Below are 21,779 nucleotides of genomic sequence, written 5' to 3' on the forward strand. Positions count from 1 at the left end.
CACCAAATCCCAGCCTGAGACACACTTCAAGAGTTGTTGAATAGTGAGTTGAGGGCTAGAGCTGCAAACAGGGTATCCAAAGCTAGGTACCTCGGATGGCTACAATATTGATGAGAAAATAGGGAAGAAAAAGGAGGCATACGATGCATACCGGAATAATAATAGCAATAAAAATCAGAGAAGAGTATCTCAATGCAAGAGAGAGGCTAAGCCTGGAAAAAAGAAGGCTAAGAGAAAGCATGAGGAAAGGATGGTAAACTGTGCTAAAGTAAACAGCAAAATGTTTTTCAAACATGTTAATAGTAAAAGATTAGTGAAGAATAGAGTAGGGCCCATAAAGAACAAGTAGAGTAGTCTGCTCACTGAAGCAAAGGATATGGCAAAGGTTCTCAATGAATATTTTGCTTCTGTTTTTATCAAATTCGAAGATGGTGACAATGGCCTATGTGAAAACGTGGGTTTTGAGCATCTGAGCAATCTAGTGATAAATAAAGAGGTGCTAATAAGCTGGCAGCACCCTGGTACAGAAGTCACCAGGGCAAGATGGGGTGCATCCTAGATTACTGAGAGAGGTAAGGGAATTATCTGGGAAGCAGTTGACAGAAATTTTCCAGGCCTCTCTAAATAGAGGATTAGTCCCTGGGGCCCAGAGGATTGCAAATATGACACAGTTGTTTAAGAAAGGGGCAAAGGATAACCCAGGAAACTACAGACCTGTCAGCTTGACATCAATACTGGGAAAACTGATGGAGGCCATAATACGAGATAATGTAAATATACGCTTAGAGAAAAATAAATTAATTCTAGACAGTCAACGTGGTTTTGGATCAGTGGTGCTGGAAGAGCACAGCAATTCAGGCAGCATCCGACGAGCAGCAAAATCAATGTTTCGGGCAAAAGCCCTTCATCAGGAATAAAGGCAGTGAGCCTGAAGCGTGGAGAGATAAGCTAGAGGGTGGGGGTGGGGAGAAAGTAGCATAGAGTACAATAGGTGAGTGAGGGAGGAGATGAAGGTGATAGGTCAGGGAGGAGAGGGTGGAGTGGATATGTGGAAAAGGAGCTAGGCAGGTCGGACAAGTCCGGAAAGGTCAAGGGGACAGTGCGGGCTGGAAGTTTGAAACTAGGATGAGGTGGGGGAAGGGGAAATGAGGAAGCTGTTGAAGTCCATATTGATACCCTGGGGTTGAAGTATTCCAAGGCGGAAGATGAGGCATTCTTCCTCCAGGCGTCTGGTGGTGAGGGAGCGGCGGTGAAGGAGGCCCAGGACCTCAATGTCCTCGGCAGAGTGGGAGGGGGAGTTGAAATGTTGGGCCACGGGGCGGTTTGCTTGATTGGTGCGGGTGTCTCGGAGATGTTCCCCAGGGCATCAATGTGGACTTCAACAGCTTCCTCATTTTCCCTTCCCCCACCTCATCCTAGTTTCAAACTTCCAGCCCGCACTGTCCCCTTGACCTTTCCGGACTTGTCCGACCTGCCTAGCTCCTTTTCCACCTATCCACTCCACCCTCTCCTCCCTGACCTATCACCTTCATCGCCTCCCCGACTCACCTATTGTTCTCTATGCTACTTTCTCCCCCCGCCACCCTCCTCTAGCTTATCTCTCCACGCTTCAGGCTCACTGCCTTTATTCCTGATGAAGGGCTTTTGCCCAAAACGTTGCTGCTCGTCGGATGCTGCCTGAATTGCTGTGCTCTTCCAGCACCACTGATCCAGAATTTGGTTTCCAGCATCTGCAGTCATTGTTTTTACCTAGTCAACATGGTTTTGTCAAGGGCAGGTCATGTCTGCCAAATTTAATTGAATTCTTTGACGAGGTGACACAGATAGTGGATGAGGGTAGTGTTGTGCATGTCGTATATTTGGACTTTCAGAAAGTATTTGGTAAGTTGCCACATGGCAGCTTGGTTAGCAAATTAGAAATGTTTGGGATTGATGGTCCTTGGCAGCATGGATTAGAAGTTGGACATTTCTCAGACTGGAGATGAGTTGAAAGTGGTGTTACTCAGAGATTGGTGTCAGGATCCTTGTTTATATGGCATCTGGATGGGTATATGAATAGGAAGGGTTTGGAGGGATATGGGCCGGGTGCTGGCAGGTGGGACTAGATTGGGTTGGGATATCTGGTCGGACCGAAGGGTCTGTTTCCGTGCTATACATCTCTATGACTCTATAATTTGGAGATCGGTATTGAGGGCAAATATCTCTAAATTTGCAGATGGTACTAAGCAAGAGAGAATAGTGAATTGTAAGGATGACACTGAATGACTTCAGAGGAATGTTGACAAGTTGGCCAAATGGACAGACACTTGGCAGATGAATTTCAATGCAGACAAATGCAAGGCAATGCATTTTGGAATAGGCAACATATAGAGACAATAAAAGCTCAATGGTATAACTTTGAGGGGAGTACAGGAGCAGAGGGACCTCGGGATTCATGTTTATCTTCAGGTGGCCCAGACAAGTTGAAACAATTGTTAACAAGGCTTATAGGATCCTTGTGTTTATAAATAAAGGCACAGAGCATAAAAGCAAGGAAGTGATGCTACACCGCTACAAATCATTAGTCAGTCCACATTTGAAGTACTGTGTTCAGTTCTGGGCACCTTATTTCAACAAGTTTGTTAAAGTTCTGGAGACAGTTCAAAGGAAATTTACTGGAATGATACCAGGAATGAGGGATTTTAGATACAAGAAAAGATTAGAGAAATTGGGCTTATTCTCCTTGAGGCAGAGAAGATTAAGAGATGATCTTACTGTGGTGTTCAAAACTATGAACAATTTTGACAGGGTAAAGAAGGATATTCTGTTTCCACTGATAGCTTTGTCAGCAACTAAGGGTGACAATTTCAAGACCGTCAGTGAGAGAGCTAGGAGTGAGATGAGGAGAAACGTCTTTACTCGGAGATGCACTGCCTGAGAGTGGTGGAGGCAGATTCCATAGGAGGCTTTAAAAGAGGGAGAATATATACATATTTGAAAGGGATGAATTTGGAAGGATACGGAGACAGGGCTGAAGAATGGGAATAGCTGGGTAGCTCTTTCAGGAGCAGGTACAGAATGGTCTCCTTCTGTACTGTAAATCTTTTGATTCTATGATTCTCTGACTGCAAATAGCCCCTCCTTGGGCCTCCTTGGATCACAACTGGTGAAGACAATTGTTACTCTGGGACAGACACTATTGCCCCCTTGATATATAGAAAAGTCAACATATTCTGGCACCATAGGAACTGCAGGAGGCCATTCAGCCTCTTGACCCTGTCCTATCATTCCATGACATCATGGCTGATCTGACCTAACTCCATTTGTCACTGTTACTCCATGTTCCTTAACACCTTTGACTAACAAAGATCTATCCATCTTAAATTTAAAATGAATAACTGATCTAGCATCAACTGCCATTTGCAGAAGAGTTTCCAATTTTCAACCACCCTCTGTGTGGAGATGTGTTTCCTGATTTCGCTCCTGAGACATCTGGCTCTACGTTTATCTTCCCTAGTCCCACACTGCCCAACCTGTGATTATGACAAACCAACCAACCCTCACCCTTGACTTCTTCAGTAAAACAGATATTTTCCACTCTCTGCTCATTGTAATTAACATCTTTTCCTGAAATGCTAAGTGTGTGACAAACACTGCACTTCTGACTCCCACATCCACTCGCATAACACTTCTAAGCCAAGCTATTAGTGAGCTGTGCTTTTGTCTTCTTATGTGGCTAAAGAAAGTAGCCAATCTAACTCTGTCAATTCAAAGAAAGAATTTCAGCTGATCTGACCAAACTGGATTCAGTTTGAAACCGGATTCCCTCAGTAACAGCAGTACATACCACCTCCAAGATGCTCTGCAGTAACTCACCAAGAATCCCTCGACAGCACCTTCCAAACCCATGAACACTTCCATCTAGAAGGACAAGGACAACAGATACAAGGGAACACCACCGCACGCAAGTTCCCTCCAAGCCACTCCCCATCCTGACTTGGAAATATATCGTCTTTCCTTCAGTGTTGCTGGATCAAGATCCTGGAGTTCCCTTCCTAACGACATTGTGGGTCTACCTACAGCACATGGACTGCAGCAATTCAAGAAGGCAGCTCACCACCACCTTCTCAAGGGAAACTAGGAATGGATAATAAAATGTTGGCCCAGCTCATATCCGGAGAATGGTGATCAACTCAGTTCCTTCTTCTCTGAATAGCCAGATGTCTCTGTGCAAAATGCTTAAATAAAGCTTGTGACTGTGGGCAAAAAGTTAAGCTTTTTTCATCATTTCCTATGGCAGCTTTCTGAGTCACTGACAGCACAGCTACCTAGTAATCTCTACTGGTGGAGTGCTAGCGATGGGACACTGTCATGTTATCACTGATTCGCTGATGTCTCTGCAGCACCATGACATGAAAGGTTTGTATTCAAAGCGTAAAGGCAGTCCCTGATGAGGGTGAAGTGCTACAGTTCAAAATGACCTAGGGGTTATCTTTAGTCTGTGCTCACCAAACATGCTTGTGCAAAACTCCTTCCCCATAAGTATATCAGGCTGCTTGTTTGAAATGGACTGTGCCTCTATTGAAATAACAAATGAAGGAATTTTATACAAATGTCATTAAGGTGTGCCTTTCACATCGGAATGCGCCACCCCTAAAATAATCTGTACTACGCAAGTGAATAGTGCATTCTTTGGAACGGATTGGAATCTAGTCGAGCAAGGTAAATGGAAGCATGTCTTTTATCAGTTCATGCTTTCAAGTTAGTATTGAACCTGCCTCCATCACCCAGCATTCAGGCAGCACATTCCAAGTGGCACCAACCCTCTACATTTTGAAAATAAAATCTCATCTCATCTCTGCGCCTATTTTTGCCAAGCCACTGACAAGTCAGTGTCTTGCTGTGAAAATTTATCATCATCTGCCTCTGTGCTCACTGGTGGCATGGATCCCTCCCCATTTCCTGTTCTCATCAGATGTCCATCCCTACACTCTCAAATGCACAGACTCACACAGGCACACACAGAGTTACACTCAATCACACCCAGACAGACAGACACACACACACTCACAGTCATATTTGTGCATACTCTCTCAAATGTACAGACATTCACGTAGACACAGACACAAACACCCAAACATAAACATATACATGGACAGTTCTGAAGGATCACAGGATCCAAAAAGGTTAACTCTGTTTCTCTTCCCACAGATGCTGCCTGACTGGTTGAGTTTCTCCAACAATTTCTGTTTTTGTTACATGTATACCCAAACAAAAAAAATTCACTTGTACACACATGTGCACAGACACACATGCACACATATTTTTACATACACACACTCACGCATGTGCACACATCTGGAGCAGGTTCAAGATGAACACTTCCCTGCCATCACCCTCTCGACATTCCTCTGCCAAACAAGAGTTGCTGAAGCCAATTGCCACATTTCCATGCCATGCCAACCATTCAAATTGACTTGATATAGGATGGAGCCTGAGACCTTCCTAACTGAGTTGACTAATGGGGGGGGGGTTACCCCACACTCCCACGCATGCACAAACACAGAACTAGCTATAGGACAAGCGATGGTGGATTGTCAATACGATGAGTTCAAATAATCATGGAACTTGACTGCTGCTACTACAGATCGGTGAACTCATAGAAATGGCAACAGACACACAGAGCAAAACACAAGATTCATCATCACTAAGAGCTGAGGTATTGGTGACTAAACCACTCAGCAGAAGACTAATTGCTCATTCCTGTAGTCTTTTGGAGGAGGACATCAAGAATCTCTTGACACTTCATAATTTTGTATGCCAGTATTGTCATGACCACCAACACCCAATCTGTTTGGAAGCTCAGATATTTAATTACAGTATTTCAATGTGGTGAAATCCAGATTGTCCAATGAAGAAACAATGAATGCCTGACCGCCTTATTTATGGCTCAGTGGCTAACTATCAGGGTGAAGGCGTTGGTGTGGTGGAGGGGCAGAGGAAATTAGAGAATACTCTCCATGTTGGAAGTGGAGGAAATTGAGAGAAAGCCATTAATCCCATCAAATTTTTACCTTCATACCCAATCTATCCCTTCAGATAACATGATTGCTGTGGCAGAAGCCGTGACACACACTGCCTATGACTACAAAAGGATGATAAGGGTGTGATTGGAAAGCATCAACTAAGCAAACCAAATACACAAAGGAAATTGCTGGCAGAGGTGAAATACCACGAGCTTCTGTTAGTGATGACTGCAACCCAAGGTCAAGTCATGACATCTTTTCTGCTGAAGGTGGTATCCAATTTCACATCTCTGGGACCCCCAACAGCACATTTGATAATATGTAATGGTATCCGGGCAAATGCAACATCACAGGATCTTAACCTGCATGCCCAGAGATGGGGAGAAAGTGAGGTCTGCAGATGCTGGAGATCAAAGCTGAAACTTTATTGCTGGAACAGCACAGCAGGTCAGGCAGCATCCAGGGAACAGGAGATTCAACGTTTCGGGCAAAGGCCCTTCTTCAGGAATGAGCAGAGAGTGTATAGCAGGAGAAGATAAAAGGTATGGAGGAGGGACTTGGAGGAGGGGCGTTGGAAATGTGATAGGTGGAAAGAGGTCAAGGTGAGGGTGATAGGTCGGAGTAGGATGGAGGCGGAGAGGTCAAGAGATGGGGACCCCAATGTAGGCCAAGAGTTTGCAATGGTGAGTGTGAGGGGAGGGTGCAAAATCAAGGATGGAAAGAAAAGAGATATCAGCTGGGTTTGGCTGGTGTTCTATGTGGTAGGATGTTCATCCAGTTCTCATTACAGTATGGAGAGCAGATATATGGGAACGCTACTACCTGCAAATTCCCCTCCAAGCCACACACCATCCTGACTTGGAAATATATTGCCGTTCCTTCACTATCACTGAGTCAAAATCCTGGAAGTCCTTCCCCAATGGCATGAAGGGTCAACCTACAGAATACGGAGTGCAGTGGTTCAAGAAGGCAGCTCACCACCATCTTCACAAGGGGCAATTTAGAGAGGGTCAATAAATACCATGAGGAGAAAGTGAGGTCTGCAGATGCTGGAGATCAGAGCTGGAAATGTGTTGCTGGAAAAGCGCAGCAGGTCAGGCAGCATCCAGGGAACAGGAGAATCGACGTTTCGGGCATAAGCCCTTCTTCAGGAATGGGGAAAGTTTGTCCAGCAGGCTAAGATAAAAGGTAGGGAGGAGGGACTTGGGGGAGGGGCGTCGGAAATGTGATAGGTGGAAAGAGGTCAAGATGAGGGTGATAGGTCAGACTGGGGTGGGTACAAACCGACCGACTCCCACAGCTACCTGGACTACACCTCCTCCCATCCTGCCCCCTGTAAAAACGCCATCCCATTCTCCCAATTCCTTCGACTCCGCCGCATCTGCTCCCAGGAGGACCAGTTCCAAAAACGCACAACCCAGATGGCCTCCTTCTTCAAGGACCGCAATTTCCCCCCCGATGTGGTCGACGATGCCCTCCACCGCATCTCTTCCACTTCCCGCTCCTCTGCCCTTGAACCCCGCCCCTCCAACCGCCACCAGGACAGAACCCCACTGGTCATCACCTACCACCCCACCAATCTCCATGTACAGCGCATCATCCGCCGTCATTTCCGCTACCTCCAAACGGACCCCACCACCAAGGATATATTTCCCTCCCCTCCCCTATCAGCATTCCGTAAAGACCACTCCCTCCGTGACTCCCTCGTCAGATCCACACCCCCCACCAACCCAACCTCCACTCCCGGCACCTTCCCCTGCAACCGCAGGAGGTGCAAGACTTGCGCCCACACCTCCCCCCTCACCTCCCTCCAAGGCCCCAAAGGAAACTTCCATATCCGCCACAGATTCACCTGCACCTCCACACATATCATCTATTGCATCCTCTGCACCCGTTGTGTCCTCCTCTATATTGGGGAGACAGGCCGGCTACTTGCGGAGCGTTTCAGAGAACACCTCTGGGACACCCGGACCAACCAACCCAACCACCCTGTAGCTCAACATTTCAATTCCCCCTCCCACTCCACCAAGGATATGCAGGTCTTTGGACTCCTCCATCGTCAGACCACAACAAAACGACGGTTGGAGGAAGAACGCCTCATCTTCCGGCTAGGAACCCTCCAACCACAAGGGATGAACTCGGTTTTCACCAGTTTCCTCATTTCCCCTCCCCCCACCCTGTCTCAGTCAAATCCATCAAATTCAGCACCGCCTTCCTAACCTGAGATCTTCTTCCCGACCTCTCCGCCCCCACCCCAGTCTGACCTATCACCCTCACCTTGACCTCTTTCCACCTATCACATTTCCGACGCCCCTCCCCCAAGTCCCTCCTCCCTATCTTTTATCTTAGCCTGCTGGACAAACTTTCCCCATTCCTGAAGAAGGGCTTATGCCCGAAACGTCGATTCTCCTGTTCCCTGGATGCTGCCTGACCTGCTGCGCTTTTCCAGCAACACATTTCCAGCTCAATAAATACCATACCTGGTGAATTAATTGATAGAATCAGTTTTACCTTGGGCAGGCCATGGAGAGCAGAGGTGGGTGAGGGATCTCTTGTAAGAACTCTCCAGAAGAATGAGGGAGGGAGTCCAATGACGCAAAGCTGTTCCTGGTCACTTGTCGCTAGGCAACTAGGCAGTCACTAAGTGCTTGAGTTTTGAACTTGATCTCACAGTCAGTGAATACATGCATCTTGACAAAGAATGAACGAGGGGAGGGAGTTGGCGGGGGTGGGAGACCACAAGATGTAAGAGCAGAAGTAGGCCATTCAGCCCATCGAGTCTGCTCCACCATTCGATAAGATCAAGGTTGTTCTGATCATCCTCAACTTCACTTTCTTGCTTTTTCCCGATAACCGTTGATTCCCTCACTGTTTAAAAATCTGTCTCAGCCTTGAACATACCACATAGCCCAGCATCTACAGCCCTCTGTGGTAAAGAATTCCACAGATTCACTACTCCCTGAGAAAAGAAATTCCTCCTCATCTCTATCTTAAATATGCCACATCTCATTATGCCCTCTGGTCCTAGACTCTCCACAAGGGGAAATAATCTTTCTACATCTACCCTGTCAATTTCTAAGAATCTTGTATATGTCAATAAGTTCATCTCTCATTCTTCTAAATTCCAAAGAGAACAGGCCCAATCTACTCAATCGCTCCTCATAAGACAGTCCCTCCATACTTGGAATCAATCTAGTAAGCCTTCTCTGGACTGTAACCAATGCTAATACATCTTGTTTTAGATAAGTGACCAAAAAGAAAATAACTTTTGATAGGACTGGCAACGGGATGGGGGAATAATCATCTTCTGCAACAAAAAGCGGTCAGCCTAAGCAGCCAGTGCTGCTTTACAAGTGCAAGAGTGTGCACTTACCTTTGCCATCTGAGCCTGCACCCCACTGGACTTCAACGCAGACACTGCCTTCTGTGCAGCAGCAGGACTATCGAAATCCACAAACCCATAGCCTTAAAAAAAAATCCAACAGCATCAATACAAGTGATTCAGTGGCAAACTGGACTTGAACAATCATTACAGCCGGAATCGCACATATGAATGGCAGAGCCATTCAACCAGGGCCTAAAAGATTGGCGCAGGTCGGTCTGAGATACCAAAACAAAACACAGACACGCATATACACAACCTCTCCAGCCAGTAAACATGCTTTGGCAATAAGATGGGGCCCACTTGAGGTTCTCACTCTCCAGCCACTCCTCCCCCCACATTAATTTGCAGGGCAGCTTTGAAGCAATGTTGCGTTTGCGCATGCGACCTTGCTCTGGTACTGCTTGCCAAATTCTGTGTGCACAACTTTGCTGCGATACTGCTTGTGCAGGCTCTGGGCAAAATGATGCCCCCACCCCAGCTGTGCCCAGTGTCAGTGGTGGTGCCTGCATATGCCTGGCGCCAGTTGACCGAGACCATTGGTGTGATGAGCATGTCAAATGCCATTTAGTGAAGTCCATTCCCTGGTACATTTCCCATGGCAATGCCTTGACCAATCAGAGTCGACTTACCTGGTTTGAATTTAAACAAAAGTTTGGCAGTTAACAGTTCCCCAGCGCATTCTCCATGGCAAGACCTCTACCAATCAGAATCTGCTTGCCAATCAGCACCCTCTTCCCATGCTGTATAAATTGTTGTTCACTTTGAAATGTGGCATTCTTGTGATTGTCGCTCAATGAGTGCAAGGTGGAAATGTTTCAACAGCATGTCTGTTTTGACAGCAATACTCAAGTACTTTTTAATCACTGAAGGAATCCACCACCTCTCCCCTCAGTTCATTCATGGTATTTTAAGCTGGTTGTGCAGGTGGTGTTACCTTCATAACAATTGATTGTTGTTACCCTGGTAGAGACCAGTGAACTGAGGTAACTGTTTGCCTCCCAGTGCTACCGCAGGTAAAGGCAAAGCCCAGGATATGTGCTATCGACCCAGGCTTGTTCGAGTCCTGTGTGGATCTGAGCTGCAGCGAAAGTTGGTTTCGGGAGAGAAGACTGATTGCCAGAGAACTTGTACCAGAGAACATGCCTATGTGCAATTTTAGGATAAAACAGGATCGACATTGGCCAGGATGCCACGTGCAGTTGAATGACCCGCCATACTTATTCTTGACAACAACAACTTGCATTCATATAGCGCTTTTAATGCCATGAAAAAAATGCTCCAAGGTGCTTCATGGGATCATAATCTGACCAGAACTTGACACTGAGCCATGTCAGGACATACAAGGACAGATGACCAAAAGTTTTGAGTGTTTTAAAAGGAGAAGAGAGGGGAAAGCTTCAGAGGAACTTACAGAGCATTGGATTTGGGCAGCTGATGGTGCAGCAGTGTAGAAGATCACAAGACATCGGAGCAGAAGTAGGCCATTCAGCCCATCGGGTCTGCTTTGGAAGGCCCAGGTGTGATTCCTCCTGGTTGTGGAATCAGATTGGGCATCGAGCCAGACCTCAAGGAGAGGGATGTCTAATCCCCATCCCCCAGTGCCCTTTGACTCTGGTTCCGACTCAAGATCTCAACACTGACAGCTTGAAATGCCAAGCAGCTTTGTAGTAGAAGAAATGGTTTATCAATTTAACCAGAACATTTCAGGTCTTGATTAGCATGGGGTGAAAGGTCATCAGGAACGGAGAGGAGGGGCAGCCAGGTATGTGGAGTAGTGAGATCAGCCATGATTGTCTTGAATGATACAGCAGACTCGAGGGCCTGAGTGGCCTACTCCTCATTCATATGTTCATCGATATGTTGTATGTTCTATAGCAGCACGGTGTATCACTTTTCTTCTTGAAGAAGAGGAACCCTTTAGGAGAAGTTTGAACAGCAAATTCACACCAGGTAACTCCCCTAGCAAATGAGCAACTAAGACATATAAACAAAGGCTGAATTAGCCAAAGGCAACCCACACTGGCAATCCATAATTGACCTTCCGTGTCTTTTAGCTAAGAAGTTAGAATGGGCCTAATTCCTGGATATGGTCAGTGTAAAATGTATATTTTTATATTGTGAGCAGAAAAAGTTTGGGTTTGATATAGATGATCCCCAACAATTTGCATTTTAACATTGAGAAATGCTCCATGGCACTTCACAGAGACAAAGACAACACAGGAACTGAGAAAACAGGAGCAGGAGTAGGTCATTTGGCCCTTCAATCCTGATCGACCATTCAAAATGATCATTGCTGATCATCAAACTCAGTCCCTGTTCCTTCTTTCTCCCCATATCCTTTGATCCCTTTAGCCTGAAGAACTATTTTATAAACCTTATAGACGTTTATAAAATCATGAGAGGTATAGAAAAGGTGAATAGCAGCTGTCTTTTCCCCAATGTAGGGGATTTCAATATTAGGGGGCATTTTTTAAAATGAAAGGAGGAAGATTTTAAAAAGACATGGGGGCAAGGTTTTGACACAGAGAGGAGTTCTTGTGTGGAATGAATTTCCTGAGGAAGTGGTGGACGCAGGTACAATTACAATGTTTAAAAAACATTTAGTTAAGTACATGAATAAGAAATGTTCAGAGGGATAGGGGCCAAACGCAGGCAGGTGGGGCTAGTTTAGTTTGGAAACATGGACTGGTTGGACTGAAGGGTCTGTTTCCATGCTCTATGACTCTACAACTGTATCTAATTTCTCCTTGAAAACATTTGATGTTTTGACTTTAACCACTTTCTGTGACAGACTTTCACAGGCTCCACGACTCTCTGGATGAAGACATTTCGCCACATCTCTGTCCTAAATAGCCTACCTTGTATCTGAGGCTGTGACCCCCAGTTCTGGACTCCTCAGTCATTAGGAACACCTTCCTGCATTTACCCTGTCTAGTCCTGTTGGAATTTTACAGGTTTTTGTGAGATCCCTCCATATTCTTTTAAACTCAAGTGAATGAAGTCTAAATGGATCCAGTCTCCCTACATATGTTAGTCCTGCCGTCCCAGGAAACAGTCTGATAAACCTTTGCTGCACTCCCTCCATCGCTAGAACATCCTTCCTCAGATAAGGAGACCCAGATTGCACACAGTACTCCAGGTGTGGTCTCACCAAGACCCTGTACAATTGCAGCAAGACATCCTTACTCCTATGCTTGAATATTCTTGCTATAAAGGCCAACATACCATTTGCTTTCTTCACTGCCTGTTGCACCTCACGACTTACTTTCAGTGACTGGTGTACAAGGACACCCACGTCTCATTGCACCTCCCCCTTTCCCAATCTATCACCGTTCAGATCATAATCTCTCTTCCTGTTTTTGGTACCAAAGTGGATAACCTCACATTTATCCACATGATACCTGCTATGGATTGGCCCACTCACTCAACTTGCCGAAATCACACTGAAGCATTTCTGCAGCCTGCAGTTTGGTTGTCAACCCAACAAAGAACATGTTAAGAAGGGCAGCCCAAATTTTGGCCCAACATTTCAGGAGATATTGGAGAGGTTTTAGGGAAGGAATTCCAGAATTTAGGCCAGGCCAATTAATGGCTGGATGAAGAGGGATGTCCGCACAGCAGGCCAGAGTCAGAGAAATGGCAAGGTTGGAGAGGGGGTTGAGAAAATCCACAGAAACGTTTCAACCATAGCAGTGGCAATTTTGAATTTGAGGTGTTTGTGGACTGGGAGCCAATGTCATTGAATTGTAGTGTCATTAGAGCACAGAAGGAGGCATTCATACCAGCTCTCTACAGAGCAATCCAGTCAGTCCCTATCTCCTGCAAGGTTATTTCCCTCAGGTGCCCATCCAATTTCCTTTCGAAATCATTCATCACCTCCATTTCCAGCACCCTTATAGGCAGAGAGATCTGGGTCATTGCCATGTGCTGCATACATATGTTCTTCCTCAGATTCCTCTCATTCTGCTAGACCTCCTCTGCACCCTCTCAACAACCCTTACATCCTTCCTCAGATGTGGTACAGAGTGCAGTTGGTTTAGCTCAACTAGCTGGATGGCTGGTTTGCAATACAGAGTGACACCAACAGCAGAGGTTCAATTCCTGCACCGGCTGAGCTTGCCAGGAAGCATCCCAACCACTTCCTTTACAGAGTCACATTGACCTTCAGGTTAAATCACCACCATTCTCTCTAATAAGAGAGCAGCCCTATGGGCTGGTAAGATTATGATGATTTTACCTTTACAGGCATGATGGATGATCAAACCTTGACATGCGTTTGGTTACAGGCAGCAGGTTTCTGGATGAACTATGGAATACCAGTAACAGGAGGCCATTCAGCACCTTGCTACTTAATTTGATTGTATTTTACCTGCATTTATCTATCTCAATTCCACAACCCCAAGTGCTTGTACCTAGAAAAAAATCCATCAATCCCAGTTTTGAAAGTTTCAGTCGACTCCCTGAGTTTCCTTTTGGTTGGCGGAGGGGGAATGTTTCAGATTTCCATTCCCCTTTCTGTGAGGAAGTGCTTCATCACCCCTGAAACTGCTAAATTTTAAAGCTCAACCCCCAGAGGAAATGGTTCCTGTGATTGTCCCAATCGAACTTTTTAATCATCTTAAAACACCACAGGTCATCCATTAAGCTTCTGCATTTGATGGAATTAAGGTCTAGTCTATTCAATTTGTCTGAGTAACTTAATCCTTTCAAAGTGAGAGGTGGAGGCTATGAGGTCAGTCATATTGGATGTTGGAGCTGTTAAGCAGAGAGAGGACAAAGGTATAACCAAGACTTTCTATGTCAGATAGGTGGGTGAGCTGGAGAAGGTGGAAGTAGGGGAGTTTTGCAATACAGAAGATAGCAAATGCAGTATAATGTGGACAATTGTGAGGTTATCTACTTTGGGAGCAAAAACAGGTAGTTGGCCCCTGAATGGCAATAGATTGGGAAAGGGAGAGGTGCAACAAGCCCTGGGTGTCCTTGTGCACCAGTCGCTGAAAGTAAGCATTGCAAGTTCAGCAGGCGATAAAGAAGGTAAACGGTATGTTGGCCTTCATAGTGAGAGCATTCAAGTACAGGAGCAGGGATATCTTGCTGCAATTGTATCACGGTCTTGGTGAGTCCACGTCTGGAGTACTGTGTGCAGTTTGGGTCTCCTCATCCTGAGGAAGGGTGTTCTGGTGATGAAGGGAGTGCAACAAAGGGTTGCCAGACTGGTTCCTTGGATGGCAGGGCTAACGTATGAAGAGGGACTGGGATCGAATGAGGGATTAGAAGCAAAGAGGTTCTTCTGCAGCTGCACAGGGCCCTGGTGAGACCGCACCTGGAATATTGTGTGCAGTTCTGGTCTCCAAATTTGAGGAAATACATTCTGGCTATTGAGGGAGTGCAGCGTAGGTTCACTAGGTCAATTCCTGGAATGGCGGGACTATCTTACGTTGAAAGATTGGAGCGACTGGGCTTGTATACCCTTGAGTTTAGAAGACTGAGAGGGGATCTGATTGAGATGTATAAGATTATTAAAGGATTGGACACTCTGGAGGCAGGAAACATGTTTCCGCTGATGGGTGAGTCCCGAACCAGAGGACACAGCTTAAAAATAAGGGGTAGGCCATTTAGGACAGAGACGAGGAGAAACTTCTTCACCCAGAGAGTGGTGGCTGTGTGGAATGCTCTGCCCCAGAAGGCAGTGGAGGCCCAGTCTCTGGATTTGTTTAAGAAAGAGTTGGATAGAGCTCTCAAGGATAGCGGAATCAAGGGGTATGGAGATAAGGCAGGAACAGGATACTGATTGAGGATGATCAGCCAAGATCATAATGAATGGTGGTGCAGGCTCGAAGGGCAGAATGGCCTACTCCTGCATCTATTGTCTATTGTCTATTCAGACAATATTCACTGGAGTTTAGAAGAATGAAGGGGGATCTCATTGAAACTTATAAAATTCTAACAGGACTAGACAGGATCAAGGCAGGAGGATGCTCCCGATGACGAGGGAGTCCAGATCCAGAGAGGTCACAGTCTAAGGATATGGGATAGGCCATTTCGGACTGAGATGAGGAGAAATGTCAGCATCCAGAGAGTGGTGAGCCCTGTGGAATTTTCAGTCACAGCAAGTGGTTAAGAGCAAAACATTGAATGTTTTCAAGAAAGAGTGGCAGATGGAGTTTAATTTAGATAAGTTAGAGGTGCTGCATTTTGGGAAAGCAAATCTTAGCAGGACTTATACATTTAATGGTAAAGTCTTGGAGAGTATTGCTGAACAAAGAGACTTTGGAGTGCAGGTTCATAATTCCTTTAAAGTAGAGTCACAGGTAGATAGGATCATGAAGAAGGCATTTGGCGTGCTTTCCTTTATTGATCAGAGTAGTGAGTATAGGAGCTCGGAGGTCATATTGCAGCTGTACAGGACGTTGGTTAGGCCACTTGTGGAATATTGCGTGCAACTCTGGTTTCCTTCCTATCAGAAGGATATTGTGAAACTTGAAAGGGTTCAGAAAAGATTTACAAGGATGTTGCCAGGGTTGGAGGATTTGAGTTATCGGGAGATGCTGAATAGACTGGGGCTGTTTTCCTGGAGCATTGGAGGCTGAGGGGTGACCTTATAGAGATTGATAAAATCATGAGGGGCATGGATAGAATAAATAGACAAGGTCCTTTCCTGAGGTGGGGGAGTCCAGAACTAGAGGGCATAGGTTTAGGGTGGGGGGAGGGGGGAGAGAATATAAAAGGAATCTAAGGGGCAACGTTTTCACAGAGGAGGGTTGTGCGTGTATGGAATGAGCTGCCAGAGGAAGTGGTGGAGGCTGGTACAATGCAGCATTTAAAAGGTATCTGGATGGACTGTATGAATAGGAAGGATTTGGAGGGATATGGGCCGGGTGCTGGCAGGTGGGACTAGATTAGGTCGGGATAGCTGGTCAGCATGGGTGGGTTGAGCCGAAGGGTCTGTTTCCGTGCTGTACATCTCTCTGACTCTATGACTCTAATGAGTTAGATATAGTTCTTTGGGCTAAACAGATCCAAGGATTTGGAGAGAAAGTGGGAACAGGGACTGAGTTAGATGATCAATCATGATCATATAGAATGGCGCAGCAGGCTCAAATGACCTACTCCTGCTTCTAAGTTCTTTGTTTCTATATGCAATTGAACGCTCAGCTCAGGATCAAACAGATACTGTGAGCAGCGGAAGGTTGGCCACTGCTGCAAAGCAGGAAGCTATCACAAGGCTTAGCAACCATGTTTGGAAGCCCCATCCCCAGGTAACTGATGAAGCCATGTTGGGATGATGTGGACCATCTAACTCCAAGTTAACGAATCAATGAGTTACTAGTGTTCACATACAGAAACCAGAGCAGGTGTTTTGGAGAGAGGTGATGTTAAACTGATGTACTCCAGTTAGGTCACCTTGGTTCCTGCAGGTGAGATGAGGGCATAGGGAGTGGTCCATCTACGGGTAGCCAACTCAAGATTCACCAGCAGCCAATTAATATCTGTCACACAATCCTTGTATCTGTGGCCCGCAAATGTTTAACATTGCCTCTTAGAGGATTGGTTTCCCTTTGCGTAAAGTGATTTTGGAAAATAATGACTTTCAATAAATATCACAGGATGGATCCAGCATTGAAGGAGGCTCTTCACCCCCATCACGTGCATGCTAACTCTCCACAAGGGTCTGCCTACATTCTACTCAGGCCATGGATTTATTTTTGTTTTATTTGATATATTATTGTCACACGTACCTAGGTACTGTGAAAGATTTTGTTTTGCGTGTAGTACAGGCAGATCATACCATACAAAGTGCATTAGGGTAATAGAACAGAGTGAGGAATACAATGTTATGGCTGCAGTGAAGGTGCACAAAGAGTGAGATCGACATTAAATTTTAGATTGAAGAGGTCCAGTCAGAAGTCTGATTACAGTAGGGGATAAGCTGTTCTTGAATCTGTTGGTCTGTGTGTTTAAGCTTTTGTATCTTCTGCCCGACAGAAGAGGTTGGAAGCCTTTCTGACTCAGCTAGAAGTGTAGATGGAGTCAATGGATGGGAGGTTGGTTTGCGTGATGGACTGGGACATATTCAAAACTCTGTGTAGTTTCTTACAGTCCTGGGCAGAGCAGTTACTGTACCAAGCGATGATGCATTCGTATAGAATGCTTTCTGTGGTGCATCTACAGGGACAGGGGCAGTTTCCAAAAAAAAAATGGGAAAACGAATAGAATCCCTTTGGATTCTCCTTAACCCTATTTGCCAAAGCTATCTCATGTCCCATTTTTGCCTTCCTGATTTCCCTCTTAAGTATATTCCGACTTTATACTCTTCTAAGGATTCACTCGATCTATCCTGTCTATACCTGTCATATGCTTCCTTCTTCTTCTTAACCAAAATCTCAATTTCTCTAGTCATCCAGCATTCCCTACACCTAACAGCTGTGCCTTTCACTCTTACAGGAATATATTGTCTCTGGACTCTAATTATCTCATTTTTGAAGGCTTCCCATTTTCCAGCTGTCCCTTTACCTACGAACATCTGCCCCCAATCAACTTTTGAAAGTTCTTGCCTAATACCGTCAAAATTGGCCTTCCTCCAATTTAGGACTTCAACTTTTAGATCTGGTCTATCCTTTTCTATCACTATTTTAAAACTAATAGAATTATGGTTGCTGGCTCCAAAGTGCCACTTTCACCTCAGTCAACTGCCCTGCCTTATTTCCCAAGAGTAGGTCAAGTTTTGCAATTTCTCCAACCGGTACATCTATATATTGAGTAAGAAAATTTTATTGTACACACATAACAAATTCCTCTCCATCTAAACCCTTAACACTGTGGCAGTTCAAGTCTGTATTTGGAAAGTTAAAATCCCCTTTCCGTAACAACCCTATTATTCTGACAGATAACTGAGATCTCCTTACAAATTTGTTTCTCTATTTCCCTCTGACTATTAGGGGGTCTATAATACAATCCCAATAAGGTGATCATCCCTTCCTCTTATTTCTCAGTTCCACCCAAATAACTTCCCTGGATGTATTTCTGGGAATATCCTCCCTCAGTACAGCTGTAATGTTATCCCTTATCAAAAACGCTACTCCCCCCTCTTCTCTCGCCTCCCTTTCGATCCTTCCTGTAGCATTTGTATCCTGGAACATTAAGCTGCCATTCCTGTTCATCCCTGACCACGTTTCTGCAATTGCTATGATATTCCAGTCCCATTTTCCTCCCCATACTCTGAGTTCATCTGCCCTCCCTGTTAGGCCTCTTCCATTGAAATAAATGCAGTTTAATTTGTCCCTGCTTTGTTCCTGCCTGCCTGCCCTGACTGTTTAAGTCGCTCCTTTTCCCAACTGTACCAGTTTCTGATTGATCTCTTTCCTCACTATTTCCCTGGGTCCCACCCCCTAACCGTACCATTTTAAATCCTGCCGAACAGCTCTGTCAAATCTCCCTGCCAGTATATTAGTCCTCTTCCCATTCAGGTGGGATCTGTCCTTCTTGTACAGGTCACTTCTATCCCAGAAGAGATTTCAATGATCCAAAAATGTGAACCCTTCTACCCTGCACCAAGCTCCTCAGCCACACATTCATCTGCTCTATCTCCCTACTCCTACAGTCACTAGCTTGTAGCAGAGGGAATAATCCAGATATTACGACCCTTGAGGAACTCCTTTTTAAATTCCTGCCTAACTTTCTATACTCTCCCTTCAGAATCTCATCCTTTTCCTTCCTGTGTCATTAGGTCCAATGTGTACAATGACCTCCTGCTGGTCCCTCTCCCTTTTGAGAACATTCCACACCCTCTCGGAGATATTCTTGATCCTGGCACCAGGGAAATAACACACCATTCTGATTTATCGCAGCCGGCCACAAAAAACATCTGTCTGTGCCTCTGACTACAGTCCCCTATCACAATCAATCACTTGAATCCTGACGTACCCCTCATTACATTTGAGTCAGTCTCAGAACCAGAAACTTGGCCTGTTTGTGCTACATTCCCCTGAGAGTCTATCACCCTCTACATTTTCCAAAACAGCATACTTATTTGAGATGGGGTAGCCACAGGAGACTCTTGCCTACCCCTCCTACCTTTCCTGAAGTTAACCCATCTACCTGACTGTATCTGCGGCTTTTCTCCCTTTGTATAACTGCCATCCATCACACCCCCTAGCTCTTGTAAATTCCTTATTGCCTCTAAATTGCCGCTCCAACCGACCCATGCGATCTGATAGGATTTTCACGCAAGGACACTTTCTGCAGACATAATCATCAGTAATATGGAAACTCTCCCTGAACTCCCCCATCTGACAGGAAGAGCATATCACTCTACTACAGGCCATCTTTGGACCTTAACAACCTACAGATCCAGAAAATAGCACTGTCTTATTGCTAAAAAAAACCCACTGCTCCAGACTAACTTAATATTTATGGTTTATACTTTTAGAATTTAATCAAGACAGATTTCAATAAAACATATAATCAAGAAAGAACCCACTCTACTCACTATTGTCGACTTACAACAAGGTTACACTTAAAAACTATGCACTTATCTACTCCTGTGCTGTGAGCTCTCCCACACAGGTTCCTCCAAGGTCAGCTGTGAATTTTGCTGTCTAATTTTTCTGAGACAACTCCCAAGTCCAGAGATACGTGAACTCAAACAGCAAAGGCAGTAACTGTGCAGATTCACTTCTATGTCAGGCAGCGGCATAGGTTTCTTTCCCTGACCATGTGGTCACTGCCTTTGTCTGTCTTCCTCCTTTTTAAAGTGGCATTTTGATCTGTTTTCCTCCAAAGTTCCAAAACAATGCAACAACACTTTCCAGCAGAGTCTCAGAGTTGCCAAATCAATCAGCAGCTGTCACAGACTACACTAATACACCCTCCCATCCCAGTTTGCGAACACATTTCAAGATGCAGAACCAAAAGACTTGTGTTTCTATAGCACCTTTCATGGCCAGCAGTATATCCCAAAAGCTCCTGGCAGCCAAATGAAGTAGTTTTGAAGTGTTGTCATCTGGAAACACAGCAGCCAATGCATGTACAAGCAAGCTCCCACAAATAATGAAAGAATGGTTCAATCATTGGGTTCCAGTAAGTGCAAAGTATCACTAAAATAGGCCATTCAACCTGTCAGGACCATTCCAGTGAAGTTGGTTGTGGAACAAATATTGGCTGCAACACTGGGCTTCATTCCCCGTACATGTTTACAATAGCGCCATGGGATTGTTTATGCCAAGTTGAGAGAGCAGATGGGGCCTCTAAGTTTGAAGTCTCATCCAAAAGATGGTATCTCTGATGGCACAGCACTCTCTTGGAACTGAGCTGGAGTGTCAGCCTAGATTTTTGTGTGCCAATCTCTGAAGTAGGACTTGAACTCACAGCCTTCTCTGACACAGCTACGAACTGAATGATAGCTCACCAGAAATATTTTCAATCATTCTCAGAGAACAAATCACCAGTCTCCCCTCCACAATCTGAACCGTGCCTTAAATTATTTGGTTGAATCTGCTTCTAGTACTGACCCAGAGGTCCACTGATTTAAACTTGTTCTATCTTGCTCCATGGTTAGAGAAATCACAGGATGGTGACGGTGCAGAAAGAGACCATTCAGCCCATTGTGCAAATGCAAGGCATCTGTAATAGAAACTCAATTAGTTTCAATGCCCTACCTTTTCCCCCACTGTGCTCCAAACATTCTCTCTTTGTGTACTTATCCAATTCCCTTTTGAAAGTCTCAACTGAACTTGCCTCGACCACACTCCCAAAGGCAGAGCATTCCAGATCCTAATCACTTGTTGCAACCTTTCCTCATGTCACCACTGCTTCTTTTGCCAGGCACCTTAAATCTGTATGCCTCATGTTTTCGATCTTTCCATCAATGGGAACAGTTTCTCCTGATCCACTCTGCCCAGACCTCTCATGGTTTTGAGCACCTCAATCAAATCTCCTCTCAGCCTTCTCTTCTCTCAGGAGAACAGCCCTAACTTCTCCAATCTACCCATGTAACTGAAGTTCCCTATCCTTGAGACCTCGTGAGTTCTCTGCACCTTCTCTAAAACCTTCACATCCATCCTAAATTGTGACTCCCAGAATATTACAGAATACTCTAGTTGAGGTCAAACCAATAATTTATAAAGGTTCATTTAAATTCTTTGCTTTTGCATTGCATGTTTTGATTTCAAAAGCCCAGGATTCATATCCTGCTTTAATTATTTTCTCACCGTGTCCCGCACCTCCAGTGTTTTTTTTTGCATCTAACCCCCCCAGCTACCACTGCTCCTGAAACCCCTTTGGATTGTATCCTTTATTTCACTTAGCCTCTCCTCATTCTTCCTACCAAAATGCATTACTTCACACTTCATCTGAAGTGTGAAGATTCCACCAGCCCATCTGTCTCCTCT

The 21,779-nt window shown here is 45.2% G+C and overlaps 1 protein-coding gene across 7 annotated transcripts in view; it reads right to left on the bottom strand.

The window, feature by feature from the left end:
- The window catches only part of LOC122543290 (RNA-binding motif, single-stranded-interacting protein 2-like), a 261,569-nt gene that overhangs the window by 73,921 nt on the left and 165,869 nt on the right, over positions 1-21,779 (bottom strand). For all 7 annotated transcript variants that reach the window (XM_043681795.2, XM_043681792.2, XM_043681793.2 and 4 more), the window contains exon 4: positions 9,379-9,470. In XM_043681795.2, the coding sequence (XP_043537730.1) occupies positions 9,379-9,470 (92 nt within the window). The remainder of the gene's footprint in view (positions 1-9,378; positions 9,471-21,779) is intronic.

The sequence above is a fragment of the Chiloscyllium plagiosum genome, unplaced genomic scaffold (genome assembly GCF_037043375.1).
Source record: "Chiloscyllium plagiosum isolate Xiang-an unplaced genomic scaffold, Cpla_swu_hap1 HiC_scaffold_53X, whole genome shotgun sequence".
Lineage (NCBI taxonomy): Eukaryota > Metazoa > Chordata > Chondrichthyes > Orectolobiformes > Hemiscylliidae > Chiloscyllium > Chiloscyllium plagiosum.